This window comes from Ciconia boyciana, chromosome 19, assembly GCF_034638445.1.
Source record: "Ciconia boyciana chromosome 19, ASM3463844v1, whole genome shotgun sequence".
In the NCBI taxonomy this organism is placed as follows: Eukaryota; Metazoa; Chordata; class Aves; order Ciconiiformes; family Ciconiidae; genus Ciconia; species Ciconia boyciana.
In genome coordinates, this window is record NC_132952.1 from 2,749,729 (window position 1) to 2,774,843 (window position 25,115).

The window sequence follows — 25,115 nt, forward strand, 5'->3', positions numbered from 1 at the left end:
AGCTGCATTCCTCATCCCCCCCCGCTCCGGCGGGGGAAGATGAAGGCATCCTCCTTCTGCCCTTTCAGCAAATTTTTATAAAAGAAAGCGCCTCGGTAGCCTGGATGCGGTATAGAGCAGGGTCCAGTTCAGATGGTACCAACAGGCACCTACGCATACCAGTTTTGAAAATACCGGGCCGCACACGTAACTTCACTCCCCGCGTACCCGCAGCTACCGGGAAGCTCTGCTGGGTCCAGCCCCCGCCGCACAGCAAACCCACCTGATGATGGATTAACTTCGTTTAACAGGTGGAATTCCGCACACCACACCCCCGCTACCGAAAGAGCAAAACCAAGCTGGATGGAACAAATCCACCGATTAATCCCTCTAAATGCATTTGCATTAATGCCACCAACAGCAAAACACCGGCGGTGCAACAGCAGCCTGCCGGGAGCGGCGATGCCCACCAAGAGCTACGCTACCTTTAAAAAGCTACAGCTTAACCAAAACCAAAACGCAACCGTTAAATAACGCCTGACCGCCATACCAGGGGATACTCACAGTAAATAAGTAACAAGTCAATAACACCTACTGATGTTTTTCAACAGCTACTGATGGCTTTATCACGCAGGTGTAAATTCAGTTAGCAGGAAAGGAGAGGGCTTGCACTGTTTTTGCTCTGACACCAAGGCTGCTCCAGGGTGAACTGTCACGCAAGCCTGCAATTATTTGGTAAATTGATATACGCATTTGTATTTAAATGTTTCTAAAGTAGCAGTGATGGCAGCACTACGTTGATCAGCAGAAAGCAGTGAATTTCAGCCAGGCGAGAGCCAGACCCCGTCAAGAGCGCTGCAGAAACATTTCGCACCCCGTCTGGCAACCTTCAGGCAAAGCCGAGAGCATAAATCACTCCCCGCTCCCCCTGCACCCCGTTTGCCACCCTCGGCCTCTGCCGCTCCAGCTCCGAGGCCCGACGACAACTTTTCAGGGGATTTAGGGCGGAGGGAGGGGATGTCTGCAGCGCGCAGGGGCCGGGCGAGCCCTTCGCCCCAGGCTTGGCGAGAGGCATGCCCTGGGCATCGGCCGTTTGGGGTCGGCTCCCTGCAGCCACGCACGGAACCGAGCTCTCCCGCCGCCGGGCTCCGCCCGCCGCCCCCGCCCGGCGACGCGCCCCGGGCCGGGCCGGGCCGGGCCGAGCGCAGCCCCGGGCCCGCCGGCAGCGGGGGAGCGGCGGGGCCGGAGCGGCCGGATCGCGGCTGTAACATGGCTGCTTCCCTACCGAATTACGAAACCGGTTATGGGAGCCGGGGTACGGGTCCCGGGGAGAGCCGGCGTGCAGGGCCGGCGTGCCGGGAGCGGGCGAGTTAGGCAGCGTGCTGGGGATGGGGGGGGGGGCGTGGGGGGAATCCCTGCTTGGGCTGGGGGCGTTGGGGCCGGAAGGGATCGAAGAAGTAGCAGGGAATTAGGAGCCTGCTAAAAATCCAAGCGGGGATCCGCACCCGGCGGGTGGAGCCGGGTCCCGACGGGACGCGCCGGCCCCTCGGCGGCTTCGCTCCGGGCACCCCCCGCCCCTCCCCTCCCCTCCCCGGAGAACGCAAACAAACAATGAAAAACAACGACGAACGGAGCCGGCTTCCAGGCGGCGCCCGCGGAAGGACCCCCCCCCCCCCGCCCCATCACCCCCAGCCCCCGCCGGGGCGGGGGTCGCGGCCGGCGGCACCCACCTTGCGCGCCGTGCGGGCCGTGCTCCATGGCCGGGTCGCTGCCCAGCTCGGCCAGGCGGCGGCCGGTGGCGGCCAGCTCGGCGCGCAGCGCCGTCACCTCCTGGCCCGCCGCCTGCAGCGCCCCGTCGATGCGCAGCGCCAGCTGCTTGTTGTCGTCCATCATGTGCAGGATTTTGGCCTGGGGGAGGGAGGAAGAGGAGGAGAGAGGTGAGAGAGAGGGAGCGGCATGCGCCGCCGGGGGGGGGGGCTGTGCCGGGAGGGGGGCCGGGCGGAGGGGCTGCCTGATGGGGAGCCGCGCGAGTGGGAGTGGGCTGGGCGAGGGGCGGGGCGAGGGGAGAGGGCTGGCGGGGGCGAGGGAGGTGCGAAGGGGAGGGGGCTGTGCAAGGGGGGCTCTGCAAGCGGCGTGTAAAGGGGAGGGGGCTGTGCTGGGGAGGGCTTTGCAAGCGGCGTGTAAAGGGGAGGGGTGCTGTGCGAGGGGTGCAAAGGGAGGGGCTGTGCTGGGGGGCTGTGCAAAGGGGAGGGCTGTGCAAGAGGGGTGCGAAGGGGAAGGGAGGGGTGCGAGGGGGAGCAAAGGGGAGTGGGGCTGCGCTGGGGGGCTGTGCGAAGGGGAGGGGCTGTGCAAGAGGGGTGCGAAGGGGAAGGGGAGCTGTGCAACGGGGGGCTGTGCAAGTGGGGAGCAAAGGGGAGGGGGCTGCGCTGGGGGGCTGTGCGAAGGGGAGGGGCCGTGCGAAGGGGGACGCGAGGGGGGCTGTGCAAGTGGGGAGCAAAGGGGAGGGGGCTGCGCAAAGGGGAACGGGCTGGGGGGGGGGGGGGTGCCCTCTACCTGTTGCCCCCCCCGGCAGCCCGGGCAGGGCCGCGCCGGAGGCGAGCGCGGCTCGGCCGAGGGCATCCGCGGCGTTACGCGGCGCTCAGCGTCGGCCGCGGGGGCGGGTCCCTCCTGCGCGGGGCGGGCAAGCAAAGGGGGGGGGGGGGAGCCCCGCGTTTCTGGCGAGACCCCCCGGGAAGCCCGGGGCTGCTGCGCGGGTGCGGTGAGCGCGGCGGTGAGTGCTGCAGTGCGCGCAGCCGGCCGCGCTGCAAATACCAAATACCGCTCCTCCAACGCTAATGGGGCTCGGGTTCGCCCCGAGATGCGGCCGTACCCCAAAAGCTGCGTGCAGCAGGTGGAGGTAAAATGGGCTCCAAAAATCCCCCGGAAGGATTTTTTTTTTTTTTTTTTTTGGGGGGGGGCGGGGGGAAGCGCAACCCGTACGCTCTCAGCGCTGTAGCAGCGGTTAATGGGAGAGTCCTTACGCTGGCAGTTCATGTGGCACGAACCCAGGGTGAAAAATCGAGAATTATTTGGTATCCTCGCTGGCGACTGCTAGAGGGAGCGCTGATGTTTCCCTGTGCCTTATCAATGTCTCGGAGGGATCCACTTGCCTGCTTGCCAGGGCCTGGGCTGCAGCGAGCCTGCAGAGCTGCCGTCCTCGCCAAGGCAGCCGTGCAGGCTGGCTTCATCCCTGCCAACGTCAAACGGGAATTTGATTTTGATCCCCGCGCTCTGGGAAGCGTGGCCTGCAGGGCTGCACCTCCCTGAACCATCCCCGCTTCTGAAAGCTGCGGGCAGCGGCGCTGGCTGGTTTCGCCTGAGCCACGTGCGGCTGGAAAAGTTCACAAAGGGGTTTAGGAACCGGGCAGGAGCTCCCACGGCAGCGGGGTGGGAGCCCGTGGGGCCCTGCGGAAATGCGAGTGGGTGCGGGAAGCGCGGCAGAGAGCCGGGGCCGGCGAGGAAGGGCTCTTGCCGAGGGAAAAGCTGGAGAAAATCACAACCCCTAAGGAAGGAGGGCAAAACAGTCCTGCCCGTGTCTGTATGATTTGCTACATCCTCCGCTATCTGCCTAAACTCCGGCTTTTGGCTGAACAACCTGAGAATTTGGGGCGTTTCCTTGAACTTCAGGATGCTCCTCCTGCATCAGCGCCGGCATTGCAGAGACCTTAGCCCAGATGCAGTAAAACGGACAGAAAAGCGCTTCCCTTCTCCGAGAGCTGCAAAGATGACTCTGGGAGAGGCTTGACGTGAGATAAAGCAGGAGCACGTCACCGTCCCGCGCGGTGATGGTCCCCGGGGAGCGCTGCGATGCGGCCCTGCAGAAGCAGCGGGGTTTGGCATGCAGTGTCCCCAGGCAGCTTTTAGGAACAGAAATCGGGTAAATCTGTCACGTCGGTCTGCTGAAAAACAACGCTAAGGTCGGCCTGGGTCTCCCAAAACCTCAGATCTGATCTGGGATCGTGCGTACAGCCAGCTCTCTCAGAGTGAAAAGGACCGAGTCCTTGTCGAGCAGCATCTAGACCTTGTAAAAGGATTTTGTAAACCAAAGAAAATCTAGTGTTCAGACAAATGGTACAGTGGCTTTTTCAAGGGAAAGTTATTTTTGACTGAGAGTTTCCAGCAGCGTTTGCAACCCAACCGCTAGCACTGGGCCAGGGCACTTGGAATGTTGGTGGAAAGGGCTGTTTTCCTTAATGAATTCCCGAAGGGCGGACAAACAACTCGCAAGGAGAATAGATGCAATTTTTGAAATTCTTTCTTCATCATCTATGCAGCCATCCCTGAAGAAGATAAAATTCTTTAAGTATATATAGGAACTGCATTCTAATCAAGATAAATGCCCGGTTTCATGCCTAATTTACATGAGTATTTGCTGCAAATTCTGCTTGCAAATGAGAGAATTATGTACGTAACCAGATAACCTGAATGTGCAATCGCAGTACCGTGTATGCAAAACTTAGTCATTGCACTTGAATAAAACGTAAGCTTCAGCAGAAAAGAAGTCAGCTTTAAAGTGCAGGCACATTATTTTTATCATAAAAAAATCAGGTTAAAACTGATTTGAGCCTTCCAAGAACACATTCAGCTGCCGAAGCAAAGTCCAAATTATGCTTCGTACTCAATCTAACCTTAGTAATAGACTAGTTGAGTTGCTGTACTGGCAGCGCTGAAATCTTTTTAATTTACCGATGCAAGAGAATTTCTACATTAGCATGTGTGCTATTTAAAAATATGTTTCTTAAACTTGGCTGTGGACTCATCCGTAAATTAATAACCTCGCTTTAAAAAAATCTTCCTTATTAAGTCCTTTTGAGATTCCCCTGAAGATATCTGGAAAGATTTTCTCCCCTTCCCCATGCCTCCTCCTGTCCTTACTAGGGAACAGCTGGGTCCATTTAAAATTGATTTCAATCTCTCAAAGCAGGATTTGCTTTCTCCGAGCTTCTGCCTGGAAAGAGCGTGCGATGTCGCAGCAATCCTGAGATAGCAGCTGGCAGAGCTCGAGCCCGGCCAAAGGCGAGCGGTGCAGGCACAAGCACGGGGCGGCAAAGGGATTTCCAGCGCGAGGGTGGCTGGGGTTTGCTGCCCACCTCCAATTAAAGCATTGCGATGCACCCCACGGTATTGCTGCCCGGGGTCTGCAGCGATGCCGACTCCCCATCCCGCGCCCTGGGCCGCGTGCGCACACCCCTACGCATTCCCAACCCAAAATCTCCCTGCGCTGTGACCCTGGTTCTGAGATAAGGGTAACCCACCAAGCCGCAGAAAGGTCCCGATCGTTGCTCCGGCAGCAAAACTGCCTTCAAGAAGGAAGGATTAAAAATATTGCCAGGGTGTGCATTCAAAGTGCGATACCTGAGGATTATTTTGAGTTGTGCTGATTCCCATTCGGAAGGCCAAGCCTTTGCTGAAATCCTCAAAATTAGGATGAAATGAAGCATTAGGAAATGACTTGGGCCTCATTCCCTTTCTCCTATTAGTTTTGAATTAACAAAAAATTAAATTAAAAGCTAATTAAATAGCCAAAATTAGAAATACATTATTTCCCAAAATTACTTGGGCTTTTTTTTTTTTTGTAATTCCAGCTTTTACCAGGAGCTTGACAGCTGTGCAGCCAGTCCGTGTCCCTAAGGGGTGGGAGTCCCGGCCACGCAGATGAGGCACAGAGAGGTCGGGAACATTTCCTAAGGACACGCGGGAAACCTGAGTCAACGCCGACAAGTCTCAAGTCTCCGTTCAGCCTTAGCTACACTCAGCATCTTTTCAGGAGGTGCAAGGGTAGCCTTGAAAGCCTGAAGAAAACCCTCAATTTTGGGCAACGTGTTCTAGTGGTAGCATCACATCCAGGCGGGCTATTTCTCAAGAACATATAGATGGCATAAATGTGGATGGAGGAAGATTTGAGAATACTACCCATCCTGTTTGCTCTCTTTTTGGCCAGGAGAGGGAATATGAGAAGGTTTAGGAGATGAAAAAGGGCTGAGTAGCACATGGGTACCATTCAGGCCTTCCAAAACACCTTAATTTGCTATTCAGATTACCACTTTTTGTAGTTTAATATGTACAATATGCAAAGGAACCAGTTTAACTAAATGGGAAAAGCCTTTTGTGTTAAGGTTGAACGTAATCTAATACAGCCCTTTGATTTGATTCAATTAAATCCTTTCTTTTCCAATTAAATAATCAGCCAGAATCTAATAAAAATGAATTTCAATGTGTCATCCTGCGGAATGATGACCTCTGAGATGGCGAAGGCTTATGTAAATTCTGCTGATCGCTTTTTATCTGCTTGTGCCTCACTTCCACCAAAAAAAATTGCCTTCTGTCTGTATATTTGCATTACTTTCTCAGCTGCTCCATGTATCTCTGCTTGCAGTAACAATTCCCAGCTGAAAGGGCTGCGAGTATCACCAGCTTCTTTCAGCGCATCCTCTGAAACGGACCTTCGGTGATTGGAAAAAAAATCGCCAAAGACGGGATCTCTGATCTGCGCCTCTGTTTTGTTACGCCCTGGCACGCTGCACTGCAAACAGCGGCAGTTTGGCCCTTTCCCAGTGTCACCAGAGGCAGCTGTGTGGCCGTTCATCAGCAAAGCAAAGCACACCAAGAAAATCCGGTCCAAGAGACCAGCAAACTTGAGCAGCAATCCCCAGAAAAAGCACAGCGTGCTCCCGGTTCAGTAGTCTCGTCTAAGTAATTCCCGTCCAAGTTACAACACTTGCTAATGCCTACGATTCCCCCCCCCCAACCCCAAAGGTCACGTTTTTATTCGTGTATTTATAACTGCATTTGACCCCCCTTCTCGCTCTTAAAATACCGAGCACCAGCTCTTTTCTTCCTCAGTTGGAGTATATAGCCGCAGCTTAACGCAAACCTTGCTGATGTGTTACTGCTGCGCTGTAGCTGAAACGCCAGTGCTTTAGTTAATAAGTTCTTATAACAGGATTAAACGGAGCTAAGGATAGGCAGGTTAAAAACTTGGGTGAATATTCTGTTTTTCCCTGCGATGCTGCAGTGACGCGTTTCCCCATCTCCGTTTGTGTGCCGGTGAAAGGGTCCCGGCGACCTTCCTCTGCTGCACATCCCCCGGGACCACGAAAACAAACCCATTAATGTTTATAAAGTGTCTCGGACTGGGGGAATTACATCACCGCGGCGAGATACAAGCTTAATGGATCAAAACAAACCCCAGATCCAACCGCCCCCAGCTTAGACGCATCTCAGTTACCCAGCGCAAACCTCGAGGAATCCCACTGAGAAGGGATAATTGAGAGAAAAATGTGATCCCAGAGATTTTTCTCCAGTAAACCCATTTTACATTAATAGGAAGCAGATTTCTAGACCCCTTGCAAACAAATGACTTCCACGGCATATTTCACAGCTGAGCGCATCTATGGCACCAGCCTTTATACGCAGCTCTATTAAACCCAACATTTGTTTAATGAATTACAGCAATCCAATGAATCTGTGTACGTTCAGCCTATATTTAAATGTTTATGGGGACGACGTCAGCAGCCAGCTTTTCCCAAGCAGGTATCGGTGTCAGGGATCAGCTCCCGCTGCAAGGTACCCAAAACTTCTTAACATTTTTTGGTATCTGCTTTCTTCACTATTGCGGGCAGTTGATTGTTTAGTTTTATAAAACCGTAAGTGTAATTACCCAGGAGTTCAGGGCCTCTGCTTAACATAAAACGGCTTGCATTCAGTGCAAATTTAGGGGGGTTTCTCCCCGTTGATGAACGACGTCTGTCATCTGCTAGATATAAACTGTCGCACATCTCCCACCTGGCTGGGGTTAGTCCACGCAACCGAAAGGTGAATTAAGCCGTTAAAACTCACGCAGTCAAACACGGTTGACGTGCCGCAGCTATTTCCAAGATGACCTCCTCTTCATCTCACGGGTCAATATGTAAACCTTGACAAAAATCTAACTCTGGTCCACCCTCCTGTTTTAACGTATCCCCTGCTGCAGACTACGTGCATGTAGAAGCAATAGCGATGATGGTGCTGTGATAATATTTAGCTTTCTTGCATCGATACCTCTGATTTGTGGTGGTCTCCAGCCCAGCTCTCCCCACCCGGGAGCAGGTTTGCTAGGTTGTTCCTACGTAGGTGCTGTAGGTCTCACTAAGAGAAGGGGTGAGCCCCAAAGGTGCATCCGCGGGAGCAGAGCTGCCTGGTTATACTTTGCTGCAAAAACTGTTTTCATTGTAGTTTGGGTTAAAATATCCCTAAGGAGCTGTTTTTAGCATTGACCAAGTGCAAGGTCGCACTTGATCTGAAACGGTCCACAGCCGTTGCCCTCGGCCAGCCGCTCCCCAGGAGAAGGATGCAGAAGGATGCAGAAGGATGCAGAAGGATGCAGAAGGATGCCCTGGGCTCCAGTGCTGGCCCCTCCGGGCAGTTTCGGAGCTGAGCTGCCTGGCCGGGGCTGTGCTCGCTGCGTGGGTGCTTGGGGGTGGCTCAGCGAAGCACAGGACCCCTGGCAGCGGTGGGTGGGTGGAACACCAGCAAGTCGTGGAGACCCACGAGTGCAGCTGGGCATTTCAAAATAGCTCAGTCACAGGCAGTGGGAATGCACTTGCAGAAGCAAGGAGAGCGAGCGCGAACTCAAACGTGCACACGCGGTACCTACGCGCTTGGCAGCAGCGGTGAAGTTCTGTAAAACCGCTTGGATTTCACAAATACCTGTCCATAAAGGAAGAGAGAAATAGGGAGCAAAGAGAAAGAACTTTGGGCAAAGTCCGTATGAAACGCCATTTCCCTGTCTTTTCCCCATCGCAAATTAGAGGGGAAAAATGTAGCTCGGTTTTGCAAAACTGCAGGGGTGATTTGGGAGATCAGGTCCTACTGGCTTACTACAAGACATCGTCTGCCCTCTTGGGAAGGGAAGAATGGGAAGTCCGCCGGGACGTTTGCTCTGCAGACCCGATTTACCAGCTGTCCAGGCGCTATTATGAGGATCATATGAAAACTTAAATGAATAGGGAGATTCTGAAGCACTTAGATAGCAGCATAATAGGTGCCGTGAAAAAATCCTGTGATCAACCAGCAGACAAATATATACTTAAATTAGGTGTTAGTGGGACAGATGCAGGAAAGGTGATTATGGGTTGCCTCTGTGTTTCCTTCAGCAACAATGATGACGCACCGGGGTGGGTCAATGTACCCTGTCATTAACACAGAATCAGCATTCATCTGACAGTTTCTTTGTCCTGTGAAGTCAATTCCTATGAAGATTTGACATTAGCAAGAGGCACGGTGAAATTCAGACACCTTTGAATTTTCATGACCCTCTAGATGCTTTAGCTGGCAGATTACAGGCAAGATCACTGTCCTAAATTGGGCAGGAGGCAGGAATAAACATTTGTACCCATCCGTTTCAACTGTGGCAATAAATACCATCGGCAAAACCAGTGGAAGAGCAGCCCTTTCCTCCCTCCCCAGCAAACAAAACTAGAAACGGGGTCTGCAGGGCAGAGCACATGGGACGAGTCAGCAAGAGCATCCTGGAAAAGGAAGATGTTGGAGAGAAATGTTATTTTTTACTGTAATATTTGTGAAGTAAGTAAAAGATAAGATCTCGAGTGGGGTTCAGGCCTCTAAAATAATCCTAAGATTAATGCAGAAATGGAGAGCTCCACAGAGTAAAGGAGAGGGGATTTAGCACGCGCAGCGCACCGTCCCCACGGCCCCCTGCCACCCGGGGTGCACGCTGGCATCCGCAAAATTCCCACAGGTGCTTCGGGGACCGTACGGTGCAATCTAGACAGGAGCGAAACTTAATTCGTTCTTACAAGGCTACCCAAGGCAGAGCATCCTTCCTTTTCATGTCAAGTGGGAGAAAGCGTGCTCTGCTGTAAGCGTCGGCGTCCTCCCGTGTTCTGTCAGCGGCACCGACACGGGGGCACACCTAGTTTGAGGATTGCCACACTGAAAAACCAGCCGCTTTTACAACAAAAGAGTGTGGCTGGGGAGCGTGGAACAATAAAACTAGCTTTGTTTTCTTTTTTTCTTTTTTTCAAGATGCTACCAGCAGCGTGGACTATCCTGTATTGCTCAAGATTACAAACCTACCATTACATTCCCCACTAAACTATGAAAGCTCTAAAAATATACATAGATAAAGTTTCAGCATTGAGAAGGCAGCTGAAAAATGGGAGCAATATTCATACGTTTACCCATTCCATGATTTATAGCCATGTTTTAAGGCTTCAGTATGTATTCACTGGTTCTACGCGTTTGGGGCTGGGAGCGTATTGGTGTCCATCTCCTTAACTGTTCGTAACGCAGATTGGCTGGAGTCATCTACGCTGTGAAAAATAACACTTTTCCAGGACTGAGAGAAATCCCTTTACATCAGATAATTCACAAGCACTTTATTTCTTTGGTTAGGTAGGAAAATACTGCAGACCTCATTTCACAGGAAGGGGAAACTGAGGCACAGATGGGCTGAAACTGGGTGCGAAGGGTGCTGTGGCTCAGTGGAAAAGGGCACCTACTGCAACCTGCAAAACCCAGCAAGCCTTTCCAGTTAAATACAGAACAATTCCTTCATCTCTTGCCTAAAGAACTGGGCTGTTAGTGGTACTCTCGTACAGTGCCGCGCTCGGGAGGAGCGCTGCTCCTCGTGGGACGGGCGGTTTTTGCAGCGCTCTGACACTCATGAGGCGGAGGTGCAGAGATGAGGGTTAAAAACCAGGGAATGCGAAGCTGTAAGCACGGGGGCATGGCTGCTCGTGCTATCTTGACTCAAAACGGCTCGGCGTATTATCTACTTTAGTGCAGTGTACCAAAGCAAAAAATGGTAACAAACCTCCCCCCCACTTTTTAGGTATTGCGCTAGCACACGGGTTTTGTCGAAACAGGAGTTTTTAATGAAACCTGCTGGGGGCTGATTTACCCTAATGTAACACCCAGCCACGGGGTATGCTGCTTCTAATAAAGTCCATTTACCTTCTGACATAGGTTACTTTAAAAAAAAAAATACCCCCCCAAAAAGCCCCCACACCAAACACACAAGCGTGATAAAGTATCTCAGTATAAAATCAATACCGGGGCGATTAGCAGCCTTTGAAAAATTCTGGCTCTAAGTCCGTTCATGGCAGAGATCAAATGGAGGTGCTGTCAACTCACTCGGGCATTTCACTTTGCTTCTGATATACGACACTTAAAATCATCTAAAATGATTCCCATTATCCCTGCGCTTTCTCCTTGCTCCCCGGGGCAGCACCAGGCAGCTCGGCACCCGTCCCAGCCTGCAGCATCACCTCCCGCCGAGCACTCCCCATCCACAGGCCGGCCCGTGGCCGGGGGGAAGCCCCCGCCGTCAAGGCTTTCTTACCGGTTCCTCCTCTTTTAGGGAAAACTGGAGATAAGCCTGACCAGCCGCGAGCTGCCGCAGACGGAGCCAGGTCCCTCCATGTGATTCCCGGCTGCCGCTGGGAGCAATCTGCGGTCCCAGATGGATAGCCCTGGTCATCGGCCGGCACGCCAAGAGGAGCTCAGTCCTCTGGTAGAGAGGAGGCGTGAAGCATTATCTAGCCCTTCAGCTAACTCAGGTGAGAGTTATTAAAATTAATATTATTGATATTAATAGCTTTTCGTGAAAGCGGGGAAGTTTTCCGCAAGTCTGGTGCACCAGAGCAGGGGGAGATGCCATCAGATGAGGGCTTGGTGGAGCAGAGGGATCCAAGGGAAAGCTGAGGTTCTCCTCAGAGAGAGAACGCTACGAGTGGTCTCAGAGAAAGCCAGGGCAGATACGTAGGACCGTCCAAAAAAAATAAGGATGCAAAATGCCAAATAAATAATACTTTTAAAAAAAGCACAGCTGGATGGATTCCTTAGAAAAATCTAAACGTTGTTAAGCTCCGGTGCAGGCAGGAGGTTCTGTGGGTACCAGCACGTCCGTCACCCCAAAGGTCTTCAGGACAAGACTCAAATCACTAAGCTGGCAGGACTGTTGGCAGAGGGATTTTAAGAAGGTGATACATATAAAACCTATTGATGGCAATTAAACAGAGCAGGACACCTGCCAAGCTCTTGTGTTTGCTCAGTCAGTAGGTTTTATGGATACAGAGATATCTATCTACAAAGCTATTCAAGCGCATTTAATTTTTCCAATACCCACATACTGCAGTTTGTGTGAGGGTAATGTGTTTATCCTAGAAAGTCAGTGATTTCATAACGCAGTACTTGGCTCTAGGGCATTTTTTGTATTATTAACTTCCTTCCAGTGCATGGAAAAATAAAACCTCTCCCCATCGAAAACCCCGGGATGAAGTTTTGTCGGGCGTTGAGTGCAATTTGTCATAGTGCCAGAGGCCCAGGGGTGGACGCTAAGCTTGGAAAAAGCTGGGACCTCAGACCTGATGGAGAAGATGGGAGCTGAGGCGTGGGAAGCACAGGGCTGGTAGGTGGGGAGCTCGCTCTGTCCCGGCGCAAGACAAAGGGACAAGGCAAAAAAAAACCCCACGGTACCTTTTGTAACATCGGCATTTATGTTCCTAGACTAAATGTTAGGCCAGACCTGCGGTGAGAGGGTGTGATGATCCACCCCTCGGGCCCTCGCTATCCAAAAGGTCCGGACAGGCACCAGAAATGCCTTAGGACTGTCTGGCTGATTCTCTTGCCTTCTGATGACACCCCATTAAAACTAACGTTCATAATCTGCGCTGGACCAACTCGCCTCAAGATAAAGATCTGCCTCATTTGCAGTTACATAATTAGCAATTACCCTAATTTCACTTACATTAAATTACTTTTTTTTTTCTTAAGTAAACGTTATCTTTTCTGACAAAAAAAATAAAGTGGTCTGGGTCTACTTCAGACTATTCTACAGAAAGCAGCAGCATCATTATCCTGTTCGCAGATATAATGTCTAGGCACTTTTAATGAAAATATTCATTATTGCTCATTTGCATCTCTTTCAGTTCTGGGATGGAAATCAAATGAAGATGTCAAAACAGTGCTACCTCTGCCTCAGGCAAACAGGAGACAGGGTGACCCCCAAGTCCTTCCAACCATGAGCTTAGCTTGTGTGCAGAGAAAGCATCTCTGGCACCCTCGTAATTGAGGGCAGCGCTAGCTGAAAGATGAGCAAAGAGAAATCAGAGGAAAATAATGGTGTAAGAACCTGGGGAAAAATCAGGGAGCTCGGCAGCAAGCCACCAGAACAGCACAGAGACCCTCCTCGGATGGGTTTGGTTTTGTGAGGACGCTGAGCCAGACCAAGTCGTAAAGGGGGCTTATAAAGGAGAGGGAGGAAATTTGCTTCTGACCCCCCTGCATTTCAGCGGGAGCGGAGGCTCTTCTGTCCCTTAGGCTTAGTTGAAAAATCCCAGCCTTAAACTGCAAGATGTGTTGAAATGCAGATGGTAATCAGGATGGTGATAACTCACGTGGGTTTAGTAGAGACTTTTCCTGAAGATAAAGTACATTTTAAGTGCACTCCTTACTTGCTAGTAACAAAACTTTCCCTTAGTACGAGGAAATATATATTATACCTCAGAAATACACGCTTCACTGAGCTTGGAGAGTAAAGCTAAAATAATCTTTTTATAGCAAATAGGGATGAATACTTAAAAATAACAAAAAGTTGGTGAATATTCATTTGAACTCCTAAGCAAATTTGCCCTTGTCATATTTGCATCTCTCTTGTGTTCTCTTTCTGTGCAATGGAGTTTTATTAGCATGAACATTCGCAGAAAGTGAATTTGAAGCCTGAATACCCATGGGAAATGAATTTTAAATTCACTTGCTGTGTGCAGTCACCCAAGAAACTTGATCATAATTGTTTATTATACTTAAATATTTATATTGTGGAAGCACTTGTTAGATAAAAAGGCCGAGATGCTCCTGTGCTGGGTGCTGTACAAACACTGTCCCAGGCTTACAGAAATTACCTCCATCCCCATCAAACACAGATGGTGACGTGTGACGAGTTTGGCCAGGCTCGGTCACGTAGGAGGGGTGAGACGGCAGGTGGCGGATTTCAAGGTCAAGAACAGGCACTGGGGTGGCGGGGTGAAAGATCAAAATGTTTCTGCAATTTTCCAAGAAAAATTGAGAAAGTTGCAGCGTATCCAACTAAATGGCATGACCTTGCTCGGGGTGCGTTCGTACGGGATATTTGAAATAGAGTCGGGGATTTAACGTTCATCAGAAACATCCTCGCCCAAGCTTTTTTACTGCCTGAAGTCCATTGCCGTGGACTCCAGCTTTCCCTCGGGAGCTCAGATTCCAGCGCTCGCGGTGCCTTTAGGGTTTACAATGGATTCTTACATTTTTCACTCCCCTCCCCTGCTCTCCATTTGCATCTATAAATGCTCGGGAAAGCGGCACCCACTGCTGCTGCCTCCCCCAGCAGATTCCTGGCAGGACAGCGGTGGCTCCGGAGCAGGAATCACCGCCCTGGTCAGCAGAGCCCTTCCTACCTTCCCATCCGGGACGGGCGGCGGCAGGAGATCACTGTGCAGGGCAGCGTCGCTCCCACCTCACCCCTGTGCTCCAAAGATGCCTCTGGGGTCTTTTTTGGGAGAGACGGGTGACACTTTCTGCAACAGAGGACCCCGTTTTTGCTCGGTCATGTAGCACCCTACAAGTCGTCTGTGCCCCACGGACCTCAGCAAAGCGCAGGCTGCCCCTGCTTGAGCTAGCACTGACTGCGCACTGGCCTTTGGAGGTGATTTTGCTGCAAGCTGCCAGATAAACTGTATTTTTGGGGGGCTGGAGTGAGGCAGAGGAGGATTTCCAGCCTGTTCTCCCAACCCTCGGGCGCAGCGAGGCTGCAGTCACCTCCTGGCTACCTTCCGCCCTCCTGAGCAAGCACAGCGAGGCAGGAATCGGCCGCTTGGGTCACTCGGCCGCGCGGGAACAAACCGAGGGGTGCCCTGACAACTGGCACATCCCGGCGCTCCGGCCGTGTCCGGCATCCAGGAGCAGATCCCTGCACAACCCCGCAAACAGCATTGCTGCACTCCTAGTCTTTGGAGGAAGGGGAGGGGGGCACATCGAGAGCACGCTTTTAGACCAGTCTTCGCTAAATTATTTTTCTTTATTGCCTGCCTCGGTCTAGAACGCAACAAGGGGGCGGATTTTTTATGATGACGGAGGAATAACAGCAAGGTCAAATCCCTGCTGCAAGTGGGGCAGGGCTTTACACATTGCACCCGCAGACTGGAGCACAAGCAAATTACCAACTATTAAGGGCTGATGAACAAAAAAACCCCTGAAATTGAAGCTCAAGTTACAGTAATAAGGATGCACCAGAGCAAAAATTGCATTAGGACGTGCACTATCTTATGCATTGCCCTAAAACTGGATCACCACCGGGAGGAGGGGACTCAGAGCCGCCCCTCGGAGCAGCGTCGGGTCTCCATCAGCTTCCCTGGCCCTTACATACGTCTTTTAATTATCGCCCACTGTACTCATATTAGGGTTGCCTGTGTCAATTTGCATTTGCAACACACTGTGCTGCAACAGTTCCCGGCCCCTCTATAGAAATAGCAGGTGTTATTGGCAACGTAATTACATGCCATCAATAATTATCAAAAATTTAAATTGCCCCAAAGATGCTTGCAAGCAAATCGGATACGGTATTTCACAGCGTTTCCTTCAAGCGCAGGCCACCGAGGTGACGCTGGTATCGAAGTGGAAAGCTGTAATTAGGCGAACGTGAGAAGGAGAAGAGGAACCTGATGAGGCAAACCAAGGGAAACGGGCGCTGGGAACCCTGCCGCTGAAACCGCCGCAGGAAGGGTCCGTGGCCCGGGGCCGGGGGCACCCGCTCAAACGAAATTGTTTCCGAGTAAGCTCGAGCTGCTTTCGAACGCCATTGGAGATCCAGAGGGTGAGAAAGGGGAAGAGCAAGAAATCAGCACTGAGGAGGGGGAGGATCTCATGGGAGGGGGGATAACGGGGCTCCATCGCTGGATGGAGCATCCTCGCAGCGGGAGCAAAAACGGGGACCCCTTCTGCCCAGAGAGCTCCGAAGGCCCACGCAGCACTGCAAGACCCACATACCTCCATTTATATCTTCTTTCATCAAGCAAATAAATAAATAAAAAAGATAAAGTGCTATGAGCAGGGTGTCTCTGCCGCCCGAGCCAGGCAGCGTGGCTCAGTCCTCTCTGCTTTCCACCGTCAAGGCAGAAGATGCCACACATCACGGAGCGAGATGGATGATAGCAGGGAGAGGAGATGAAGGTCATAAGCTCAGTACGTGGCACAACTCCATGGTAGCTACTATAAGAAAATTTAAGCGCCAAATGGGCTAAAACCACCTTTTCCAGGCCAATGTTCTGTTGGTTGCAGAGGAAGTCGAAGTTGTCTTTTACGGCTTGAAGTGGTTAACTATACGGCTTCTTTAAACCAGAGAATTAATGACACCGAACTTCACAACAACAACAAAAAATTAAAGGCACCCCAAAGAATGTTCTCTTAATTGTGGCAGCCTGCTACATTAAAGCTGCTATAGGAAAATTCATTTACAATTCAGCTATTAAATTGCAAACCATTACCACTGCTTTTATGGCTTTATATTCCTCTAACAAATTTATTATGTAATTACTCTGTGCAACAGCATCGTTTCTAGCAAGCGAAGTTGAAATAAGGCACCTATTTCAAAATCCTAACAATTCTGCGTTTTCCAGATGTAATTTATACAAAAGAGGAAAAACATTACGGTGCAGTTTTCTGCCTGGGACTCTGAGACATTTGAGTATCGACGATTGTCTTGGCTGGTACCTGGCTTTAGTTGATTAAGTAATACCCAAGTTTTAACCCTTTGGGTGTTGAAGAGCCGGGACTCAGACCTCAACCAGGACCAGCATCAGGGGCTGCCGCATGTGCTGTTCTGAGCCGGAATGGGCAAAACCGGGCGATAAATGCGGGATAGAAGCGCTCGGCTCTGACAACTGCCATTTATTTCTGTAGGAAACGCAATTGCTTTGCGGGCCGCGGGACTTGCTCCAATGGCTCTCTGCAGCGGCACAGCTGGGGCTCGGGGAGCTGGCGTTTTCCCACCTGCCGGGGGCTGAGCCGAGCCCCGGCCAATCCACTGCTTACAAAATAAAACATCGTAAAATAAAAGAAAATTAAATTTAAAAAAGGAAAGGCATTTTCTGCCTCTCGTTTTCCATCTCTGCAAAATAAATCTGTAAATAAATAAATAAACTCTTGGGGGTCATAAAAAACCCTGCATAAAGGGGCATTAAGCAGGACATGCATTTCCCAGGCAGAATGACTGGATTATTGTTGGGAGATGCAAATAAATTCACATCATGTGCCCTTTTTTTTTTTCCTCTTTTTTCTTTTTCTACCACCCTCATCAAAAGGAGGAGATAGTGCCGGTATCCAGCTCAGGAATCTCTTGAGCAGATTAAAGAGCCAATTATGCTGGATTTGGGGAAGCTGCCTACTATCCAGCCTGAACCCATCGTGCTTTATAAAACCCCAGATGAAACACTTGGTCGCTCGCAGCACCTGCGACCTCGCTCCCCCAGCAAGACCACCATATCCCGCCGGTCACCAGCACCCGCGTGGCCATGGCACAGCCACGAAACCATCTTCTTGGAAGCAATTCCCTTATCTCGTGGTGTTTTCTCCTATCCTGATCTACCAGCAGATGTTTCTCACCCCTTCTCATTACCTGCGACCGTACCTTGAAGCTTACTGTAGGCACGTGCCCTTAGGGCTGCACCGACATAGGCACTGCCGTGCTCTGCTGAGCTGGCCTCTGGGGATGCAATACAAACTCAAAAGAAAAGGGAGGTAAAGGAACAAGACCCCAGTTTTTTCTAATTATCATTATCCTTGACAATAACATTATTCCAATTATTATTATCCTTGCAGGTTTTGTTTGTTTGTTTTCAAAAGGAGGGTCTTTGGGGATTCCGAGGGCTGGTAAATGCACAGAGAAGGAAAGGCAGGGGCTGCTTCTCAGCCCGTCCCACCCCACTGCTGCTGCAAGTCGGAGGGGAGATGGACGGGGGGTCCCCACTGCGGGGTCCCGGCGACTCCCCGCAGCCTTGGGAATCCTAATGGCACAGCGAACCCATTTAGTTATGCAGGAGGCGTCTCCCTCGGCTCACACATCGTGAATCGCGCCTTAGAAGGGCTGAATGGCACAAACCTCCCCCTCCCGCGCTCTCAATTCACGGCGTCGGAGCCGCTCGCCTTCTGCTGCCAGTGCTAACAAGGTCTGACTTGGTAGGATTATTTAATATTTATGCAAAATGTTTGCTGTGGGTATAATGACATAATCACCGAGGCCAAACCCGACGTGGTTACACAAGCACAACACCCCCCGCTCCCCAGTAATAACGAAATCCCTGCAAAGAGTTGGGGGGAATGAGCTGACAAGCCGGGATAATTTATTCTGCTGAGCCCAGTGCCTGCCAACACGGCTCAGTCTGGCGTGGGATAGACTTACTGGGAGCAACCAGGCTGGGATTTGCAAAGAGGAGGAGGAGGAAGAGTCTAAATGAATTAGATACCCAAATCTTGCCGCACTCAGCAGGAGCTAGCTATTCAGACAGCCTGGGATCATCTTCCTTCCCGGGTTTGTCTGTTAGCTCAAGTGCCGCTAACTAGTTGGTGATCAATGGATTTCCATCAAGTGTGTGGGGAGGAGGGGTTAAGTTAAAAAGGGGTTTTCAGGTAAAGTTAACGAGCGATAAAACAATTACGAAGAAAGATACAGGGGGAGAAAAAACAACACTTAAATTTCCCACGAAAAAAGAAATTGCATTTTTGCACACCACAAAAAAAACCCCAAACCCCTTAATGCATGCTTTTCTCAATGTTGTCCCAAATTTTCCCTAACCCCAGTTAATTTTCTTCACCCCTGGTACCTGTGGCACTGGACTTGGGCAGCACGTTTCCCTAAGCTTCAGCATCCACCTGTGCCGGCTGGGTCAATGAGACCCCTGGTACCCGGGGCTTCCCGGGCAGGTACGAGTCAGCCCATCCGCACTGCCAAAATGATCTTGAATCGCCGCAGAGACGGGAGCAGCCAGGCTTCAAAGGGAGCCTGCCGCCTAGGCTTCTGCTCTTTGCGTCTTCTTCTCTGTTCCTTTAAAATAGATCTTTACTATAACTAGGAGCAAGTTTTCTATGGAAAGGAGCCATTAAAAAAAAATAGATTTAGACTTTGCCGTCTTTTTGACTGACAAACTGACGTGCCCGGTGACTCACTCAATTATACGTCACTATTTTCTAAAGTAGGGCAGTGGAACTTTGCAAAAGAAAAGCCCCCAGCCAAACGCATTTTGCCAGCAGCTGTCAGTCACCGGAGAGATAAGACCTTCACATGTGCCCGACCCGTTTCTCTGCTCCGGCACATTGCCGACACATTCCCAGCTTCGCCGGGCACCGCCAGGAGGAATTCAGCAAAAGTTTGCAAGATGCTCGGGCACTACATCGATGGAAACTGTGCAAAAGCCCAGGACGAACCTGCCTGCCTTGCTCAGTGACGCTGCCGGGCACGTTGGGCTACAAAACATCTTTGGGAAGGCTGCGTAAAAAGCCCTTTGCGGCAGCGCTGGGAGCTGGCTGGCTGCAGAAGCAGCACGGTAAGGCGGAAGGTGGCCTTTTAACGGCCTGCGTAACGAGATCAGGATGCACAGGCATCTACCAGAGCGGATGCTAAAACAATTAACGACGATTTCGCTGCCTCTCCCAAGATAGCCACGTGGGGAGGGATAGCAACGGTGCAAGGATGGGGATTTGGTGCATGAAGTGCATTAACAGTGAGAACTTGCACCTCAAACTCCCTCTGGGCACCCAAAACTTCGCCGCATCAACAACCGAAGGGAGAAAATGTACCAGCTGAGTGCATCCCCTCCGGCTGGGCTGGACAGCCTGCAAGGCTTGGGGGGTGAGGGCAGGCAGTGCTCCAGCCGTTACTGGGGTGCTGAGCCCCGCACCCCCGTTTGAAGGCACCCGGTCCCGCATGTGCCGCGGGAAGGCACACGTGCCACGCAGCCGGCGGTTGCTATGGCGACTGTGGATTTTCTTAAAACTCCTGCAAAAAGGAGACCGAAGGCCCAAGAAAGCAAAGGAAGAGCAGCTCCTTTGCAGGGAGGTTTTAGGGCCGAGTACGGCTGCTGCGCGACGCCCTGAGCCACGATACCGCCTCCGGCTGAGCAAGTCGTTCCCTTCAAACAGCCCCCCGTTTGCCCGCGGTGGTGATTTCTGTGCCTTGGCAAACATCACTGTTAGGTCTTTGCTGGCTCGTCTTTGCAAGATGCCAGTCTTTGTCCAGCAATTATATTTATTTCAGCAGTCTCCAAGGGTTATCTAAAGACGCAGCTCGTCTGTCAACAGAGGAACTGGTTTTTAATTGCAGCCCTTCTGGCAGGGGGTGAACCTTCTTCCTTCATCGATGTCTTTTTGTAAATGCACAGAGAAGTCGCAGGACTGGCGGATGGAGGAGCAAAGCCCCCCGATTATCCCGATTACAGCCCAGCACGTGGCAGAGCGGCACCGACCCTTCACACCGCGCTCGCAGCAATACCTGCTGGGGTGGGATGCAGAGCGGGCATCCCAGTCTGGAACTGGGTTAAACCGGCAGCCTAAAGCGCAAGCGCTCTCTTCCGCAAGTACCTAAATTCAGACTTGGCCTTTGATACTTTAAAATGGTATTTTGTCCCTCCCCAGCCTCCGGGAGACAGGATAAATCAATAACCCCGTAGATGTTCACGGCGGAGCTATGTGGTACCCAAATCTGGATGTGCCGCTCCGGAGTGATTTGTATGCATGCAAGCAGAACATTTCATAGACAGCTTTAAATGAAGTGGCTGGCAAAAACCCATGGGAATATTTAGTTAGGCTAAGAAACAGAGAGAAACACAGCTTTTGGAGCCATCTCGCAGGAACTTTTGTTGCCATGGTGAGTAATGTTTGTGTTGATATCCAGTCCCAGTGTTTCTATCGGATTTTGCTCCGTGGAACAGCTGTTACAAGTCACTTCACCGAGACGGATGATCCCGATAAGGAGCAAAGTTTCCATTCTACACAAATGCACATTTATTTAATAAAATCCCAATAATTCAAACCCGGAAGAGATCTGTGCTGCAAAAAATTGATTATCAATGCAGCCGCCTGATGGAAAGAGATTGAAAGCGGCCACAGAATAGCTGCTGCCTAATAAGAGGGTGATAAAAAACATAATAGAAAATAAATAAAACAACTCTGAAAACGCTAGTAGCTTTATTAAATTTGGCCATGATCTTTCTATCCCTGGGCTTTATGCACAAGTGTTATGCCTAAAAATGACCTCCTGCTGATTTCAATGGAGCCATCAATAAAGAGGCTGAGGGCGGCTGTGGGCTGCCCGGCCTCCCGCCTCTCTCATCCCTTCACACCATCTCACCCCTCCGAAAAGCTGCCGAGAGAGGCCAGAGGAACCCAGCACAGACTGATCTGGGCTTTTGGATCTAATAATCCACATTCCTCAAACATCCCGTCACTGTAGCTTTTATATAATAGTCCCATTCCCATTTCAACTTAAACACTGATTCCCCTCCCTCCCCTAAATAGGATGGCTCATGTTTAGCTTCTTGGAACAATATTTGAGGCTTATTTTAGCCTCTTTATTAATGGAGTCACAGGCCAAAAACTCACAATATGAGCTCCCTGGTTGGATCTAGGCTTGGATCAAGCCTCCACAGAGGTTCTGTGGGGTCAGCAGCTTTCCCTGGGCTGAGCTTGTACTAAGGAAAGGAGGTTGGTGCCGCAGCCGCCTCTGACATCTTCTGCCTTTGGTTTTTCCCTGGAAAGATTAAAGCGTCCGAGACATCCAGGCGAGGCCAGGAGGCTCTGGGTGCCGGCACATCTGGAGACGGCACCTCCTCGCAGCACCGAGAGGGCATTAGGCTGTTGGCTGCCTCCCTCCTGTGGCTGGGCCATGCCACAGGCAGAGGTGGGTCCTTAGGTCCAGCGGTACAAAAAAAAATATAAATAAATCTGCTTTTAGATACACAGCTGGAGGTAAGTGCCCCGCTTCTCTCGCAGCAGACCTTGGCTCGAACTGTGCCACCTCTTCTGCCACTGTACATTAGGGGAGCTGTGAGGGAACTGGGGCAACCCAGAGCAGAGCATCAGTAACAGTGAGAGGTCTGAAAGAATGAAAATGTGTTTGCCATAGGAAAACCAAAAAATGACACCAGTATTATCCCACCTCCAGGCTCCTTGCATTTGCCTTCCCACAGTCCCATCCCCAACGTGGACCTGCCTAAGCAGCCCCACGGGTGCCCCATACGTTTGCCCGTGCAGACCAGCGGATTTGCAGGAGGGAAGACCTGCTTTCACAAGCTGATGTTTTACTCCTGCAGTCTGGGGGGTTTTGTTGTTGTTTAAAATTCCTCTCTGCTTGCATAGACCCTCGCCGAAATCCTAACAGGGACCAAAAATTCATTCACGCAACACGAGGCACCCAACCAGTAGCAGTGGGGTGCTGGGAGAGGACGGCGTCCTGCTCCCCCAGCCCTTGGGGCCATAAATAGCTGGAGTGCACAGGCATTGGCAAGGGCTACGGAGTCACTTATCATTTTAATCACTTCTAAATCCTGGCTCATCACATTGCAGAACTTGAAACCTAAGGAAATGATTTTCATTGTTAGCCTCCTTCTTCTTAATTTGAAAACTTCCTGCGAGTAATTGAAATTCCTGCTCTGCAAAAGCAAAAGCCTTATCTACTGCCTTGTTTAGTCAAATTAAGAGAGATGGGACTTGACTCTAGTTTAGATTTACTAAATATTTTTCGCTGCCTTCAGAAACATTTATTACATTTCGCATTGCACAAACGACTTCAACCTCCTGCCGGCTGCAGAAACACATTGAATTATTTTAATCAGGAACAAGAATCGTGTTGAAAATAACTGTAACATGGCACAACAGGAAACCTGGTCTTGCAGACTCCTTCCGAACAACGATTCAAGCTTTCCTTTTCCCTCTTTGCAACTATCAACCTAACTCTAAAAATAAAGTCAGAGACACAAAATTATCCTGCCATCATGGCCTGAAAATATTTCAGTTAAGCATCTGTCAGTGCTTCCATGATGCATCTCAATTTCCCAGGTCCTCTGTCTTCACTTTGCAGATTGCACCGGGCTGAAACTTGGCACGCACCCTGAAGACGACACTGTAACAGTTTGCTTAACAGCAGCCTTTTAATATTCCTGGAAGCCAGGCAGCATGTGGAGACTGCATTTCTTACTCTGTCAGACCCGGTGATGCAAACACCTGCAGCTCCCACGGATTTCGGTTGAAGCCAGAGTTACCTTCAGCGCTTCCCAAAAATCAGGCCGTGTGCTCTGCCAGTTTTGTTCCAGCATCAGTCCTCCCTTGGAGCATTAGGGATGCCAAGTCTGCTCTTTGCCGAAGCCAGCAAAGCTCCTCCTGATTTACAAGAGGGTAACGGAGGGCAAGACAGGGGTAATGCCTGAATGCAACTACTTGTTCCCCTCTGCAAGGCTTCAGCGCAGCCTGGGCTGCCTTCTACACCTCCGTCTGCTTCCAGCCCCGTGTCCAAAGAGGTCAGTCCCTGCTCCTTTGCTCTGCTCCTGCCACCCGCACACCAATTGCTCTCCTCCCTGCATGAGTCCTGGCTTGGCACCGTTGGAAAATCTTCCTTAATTCCCGATTCTGGAGAAAACATTGGGTGAAAGGAATGGAAATGTCCTGCGTTTCCCAGACTCAGCTCCTGCTACTGCCCGAGGGCTGCGAGGACAACACCGCTGTGTCCTCTGCCGTTGCTGGGGTTCACCTCTTCAAGCCCCACACCAAATATTTAATCACAGCCATCTTCTCCAGCAACACAACCAACAGTAATCAAAACCCTCCCAACAGTTGTTGCAGCCCCAGGGAAGAACACTTCATTTATTTGTTTCTTCCTCTTGGAAAACAGAAATATTTAAAAGCTAATCTAGCAAGGACTAGGCGTGAGCGTGCATAGTCTCCGTACGGCCGGGACCAGCAATACACAGTTGGTGTATACGACCCGCAAGATTTCTCCTTGTTTGTAAAGCGGTAGACAAGGCAATGAGATTCAAGACAGTTTTGCTTTGCAGACTCTTTGTTTTTTAATACTGGGGAAAGTGGGAACATATGCAAGGGGGGATGGGCGGTGGCAGCATTTGTAACGCTTAATTTACTAAAACCACACATTGCACAGATCTCCCGTCTTGCTTCATTCAGAGAAATCAGCGTTCCCTTAAAGCTGCCAGCCTGGACAGAGATCTATCACAGGTGTCTCAAACGCACCGCCGGCATGGGCGATCCTTTCCGAGAGATGTCCGAGGCCAAAAGCGTCGTCCTCGTCACGGCCTGGCCTGGGCAAAACATTCATTTGCTTTTTCTGCCCCCATTAAAACATCAGATTGTTGATGGAGCAGAGCCGGTCACTTCCCACGTACATGGACCCTACCAGAAACCATGGAAGATGCTTGGATTTTAACGTTATTTCAGAAGTTACATCTAGCCTTTCTCTCTCAGGGTTAAACCCAATGAAATAAGTGAGACTGAAACAGGTACAAAATGAGGACAAGAGCAGGATCGGGTCCTGTGTTTGAAAACTATTTAATTTATAGTCTCTCAGTATACGAGTTATTAAGAAAGAAAAATACCTATTGCCTCCCAAACGTCCCCATATCCACCCGAGTTCCTTGAATCTTTGAATGGATTTTCCAGTGCCGGGGGCAATCTCATTATCTAGAAAACCTGTTTTACTGCCTAATATTCCAACCAAGTCTGTGGCTGATCACTTAAATAGGCTTTTACCAGGCAGGGCAGGCTGTACGTCTCATTTCCCCCAGACACCCTGCAGCAGGCTCCGTGCGTGGGTGGGGACAGGAGAAATCGCAGCGAGCGGAGCAGAATCGCTTTCTGTCAAATTAAAATTGTGATTAATTCCGAATCAGTGCTGTTTGCCGAGATGTTTTAACGTTGTTTAATTTCAATAATTGCAGTGTGCCTGAGATTCGATGGAATGAGAGAAACATCGCACCCCCGGCGCAGCCAGAGCTGAAGGGACGAGCCGTTGCATGAGGCATAAAAGCCCTCGGTCCTGCGGCGCTGAGAAGGGAAGAGATGTT

At 50.8% G+C, this 25,115-nt stretch overlaps 1 protein-coding gene across 3 annotated transcripts in view; it reads right to left on the reverse strand.

Annotated features, from left to right (window-relative positions):
• KAZN (kazrin, periplakin interacting protein) overlaps window positions 1–25,115 on the reverse strand; it is a 241,300-nt gene that overhangs the window by 94,826 nt on the left and 121,359 nt on the right. For 2 of the 3 annotated variants that reach the window (XM_072884020.1, XM_072884021.1), the window contains exon 3: window positions 1,710–1,887. In XM_072884020.1, coding sequence (XP_072740121.1) covers window positions 1,710–1,887 — 178 coding nt within the window. Of the gene's footprint in view, window positions 1–1,709; window positions 1,888–2,532; window positions 2,573–25,115 lie in introns of those variants that run through there. The other variant, XM_072884022.1, reaches the window with a different exon arrangement.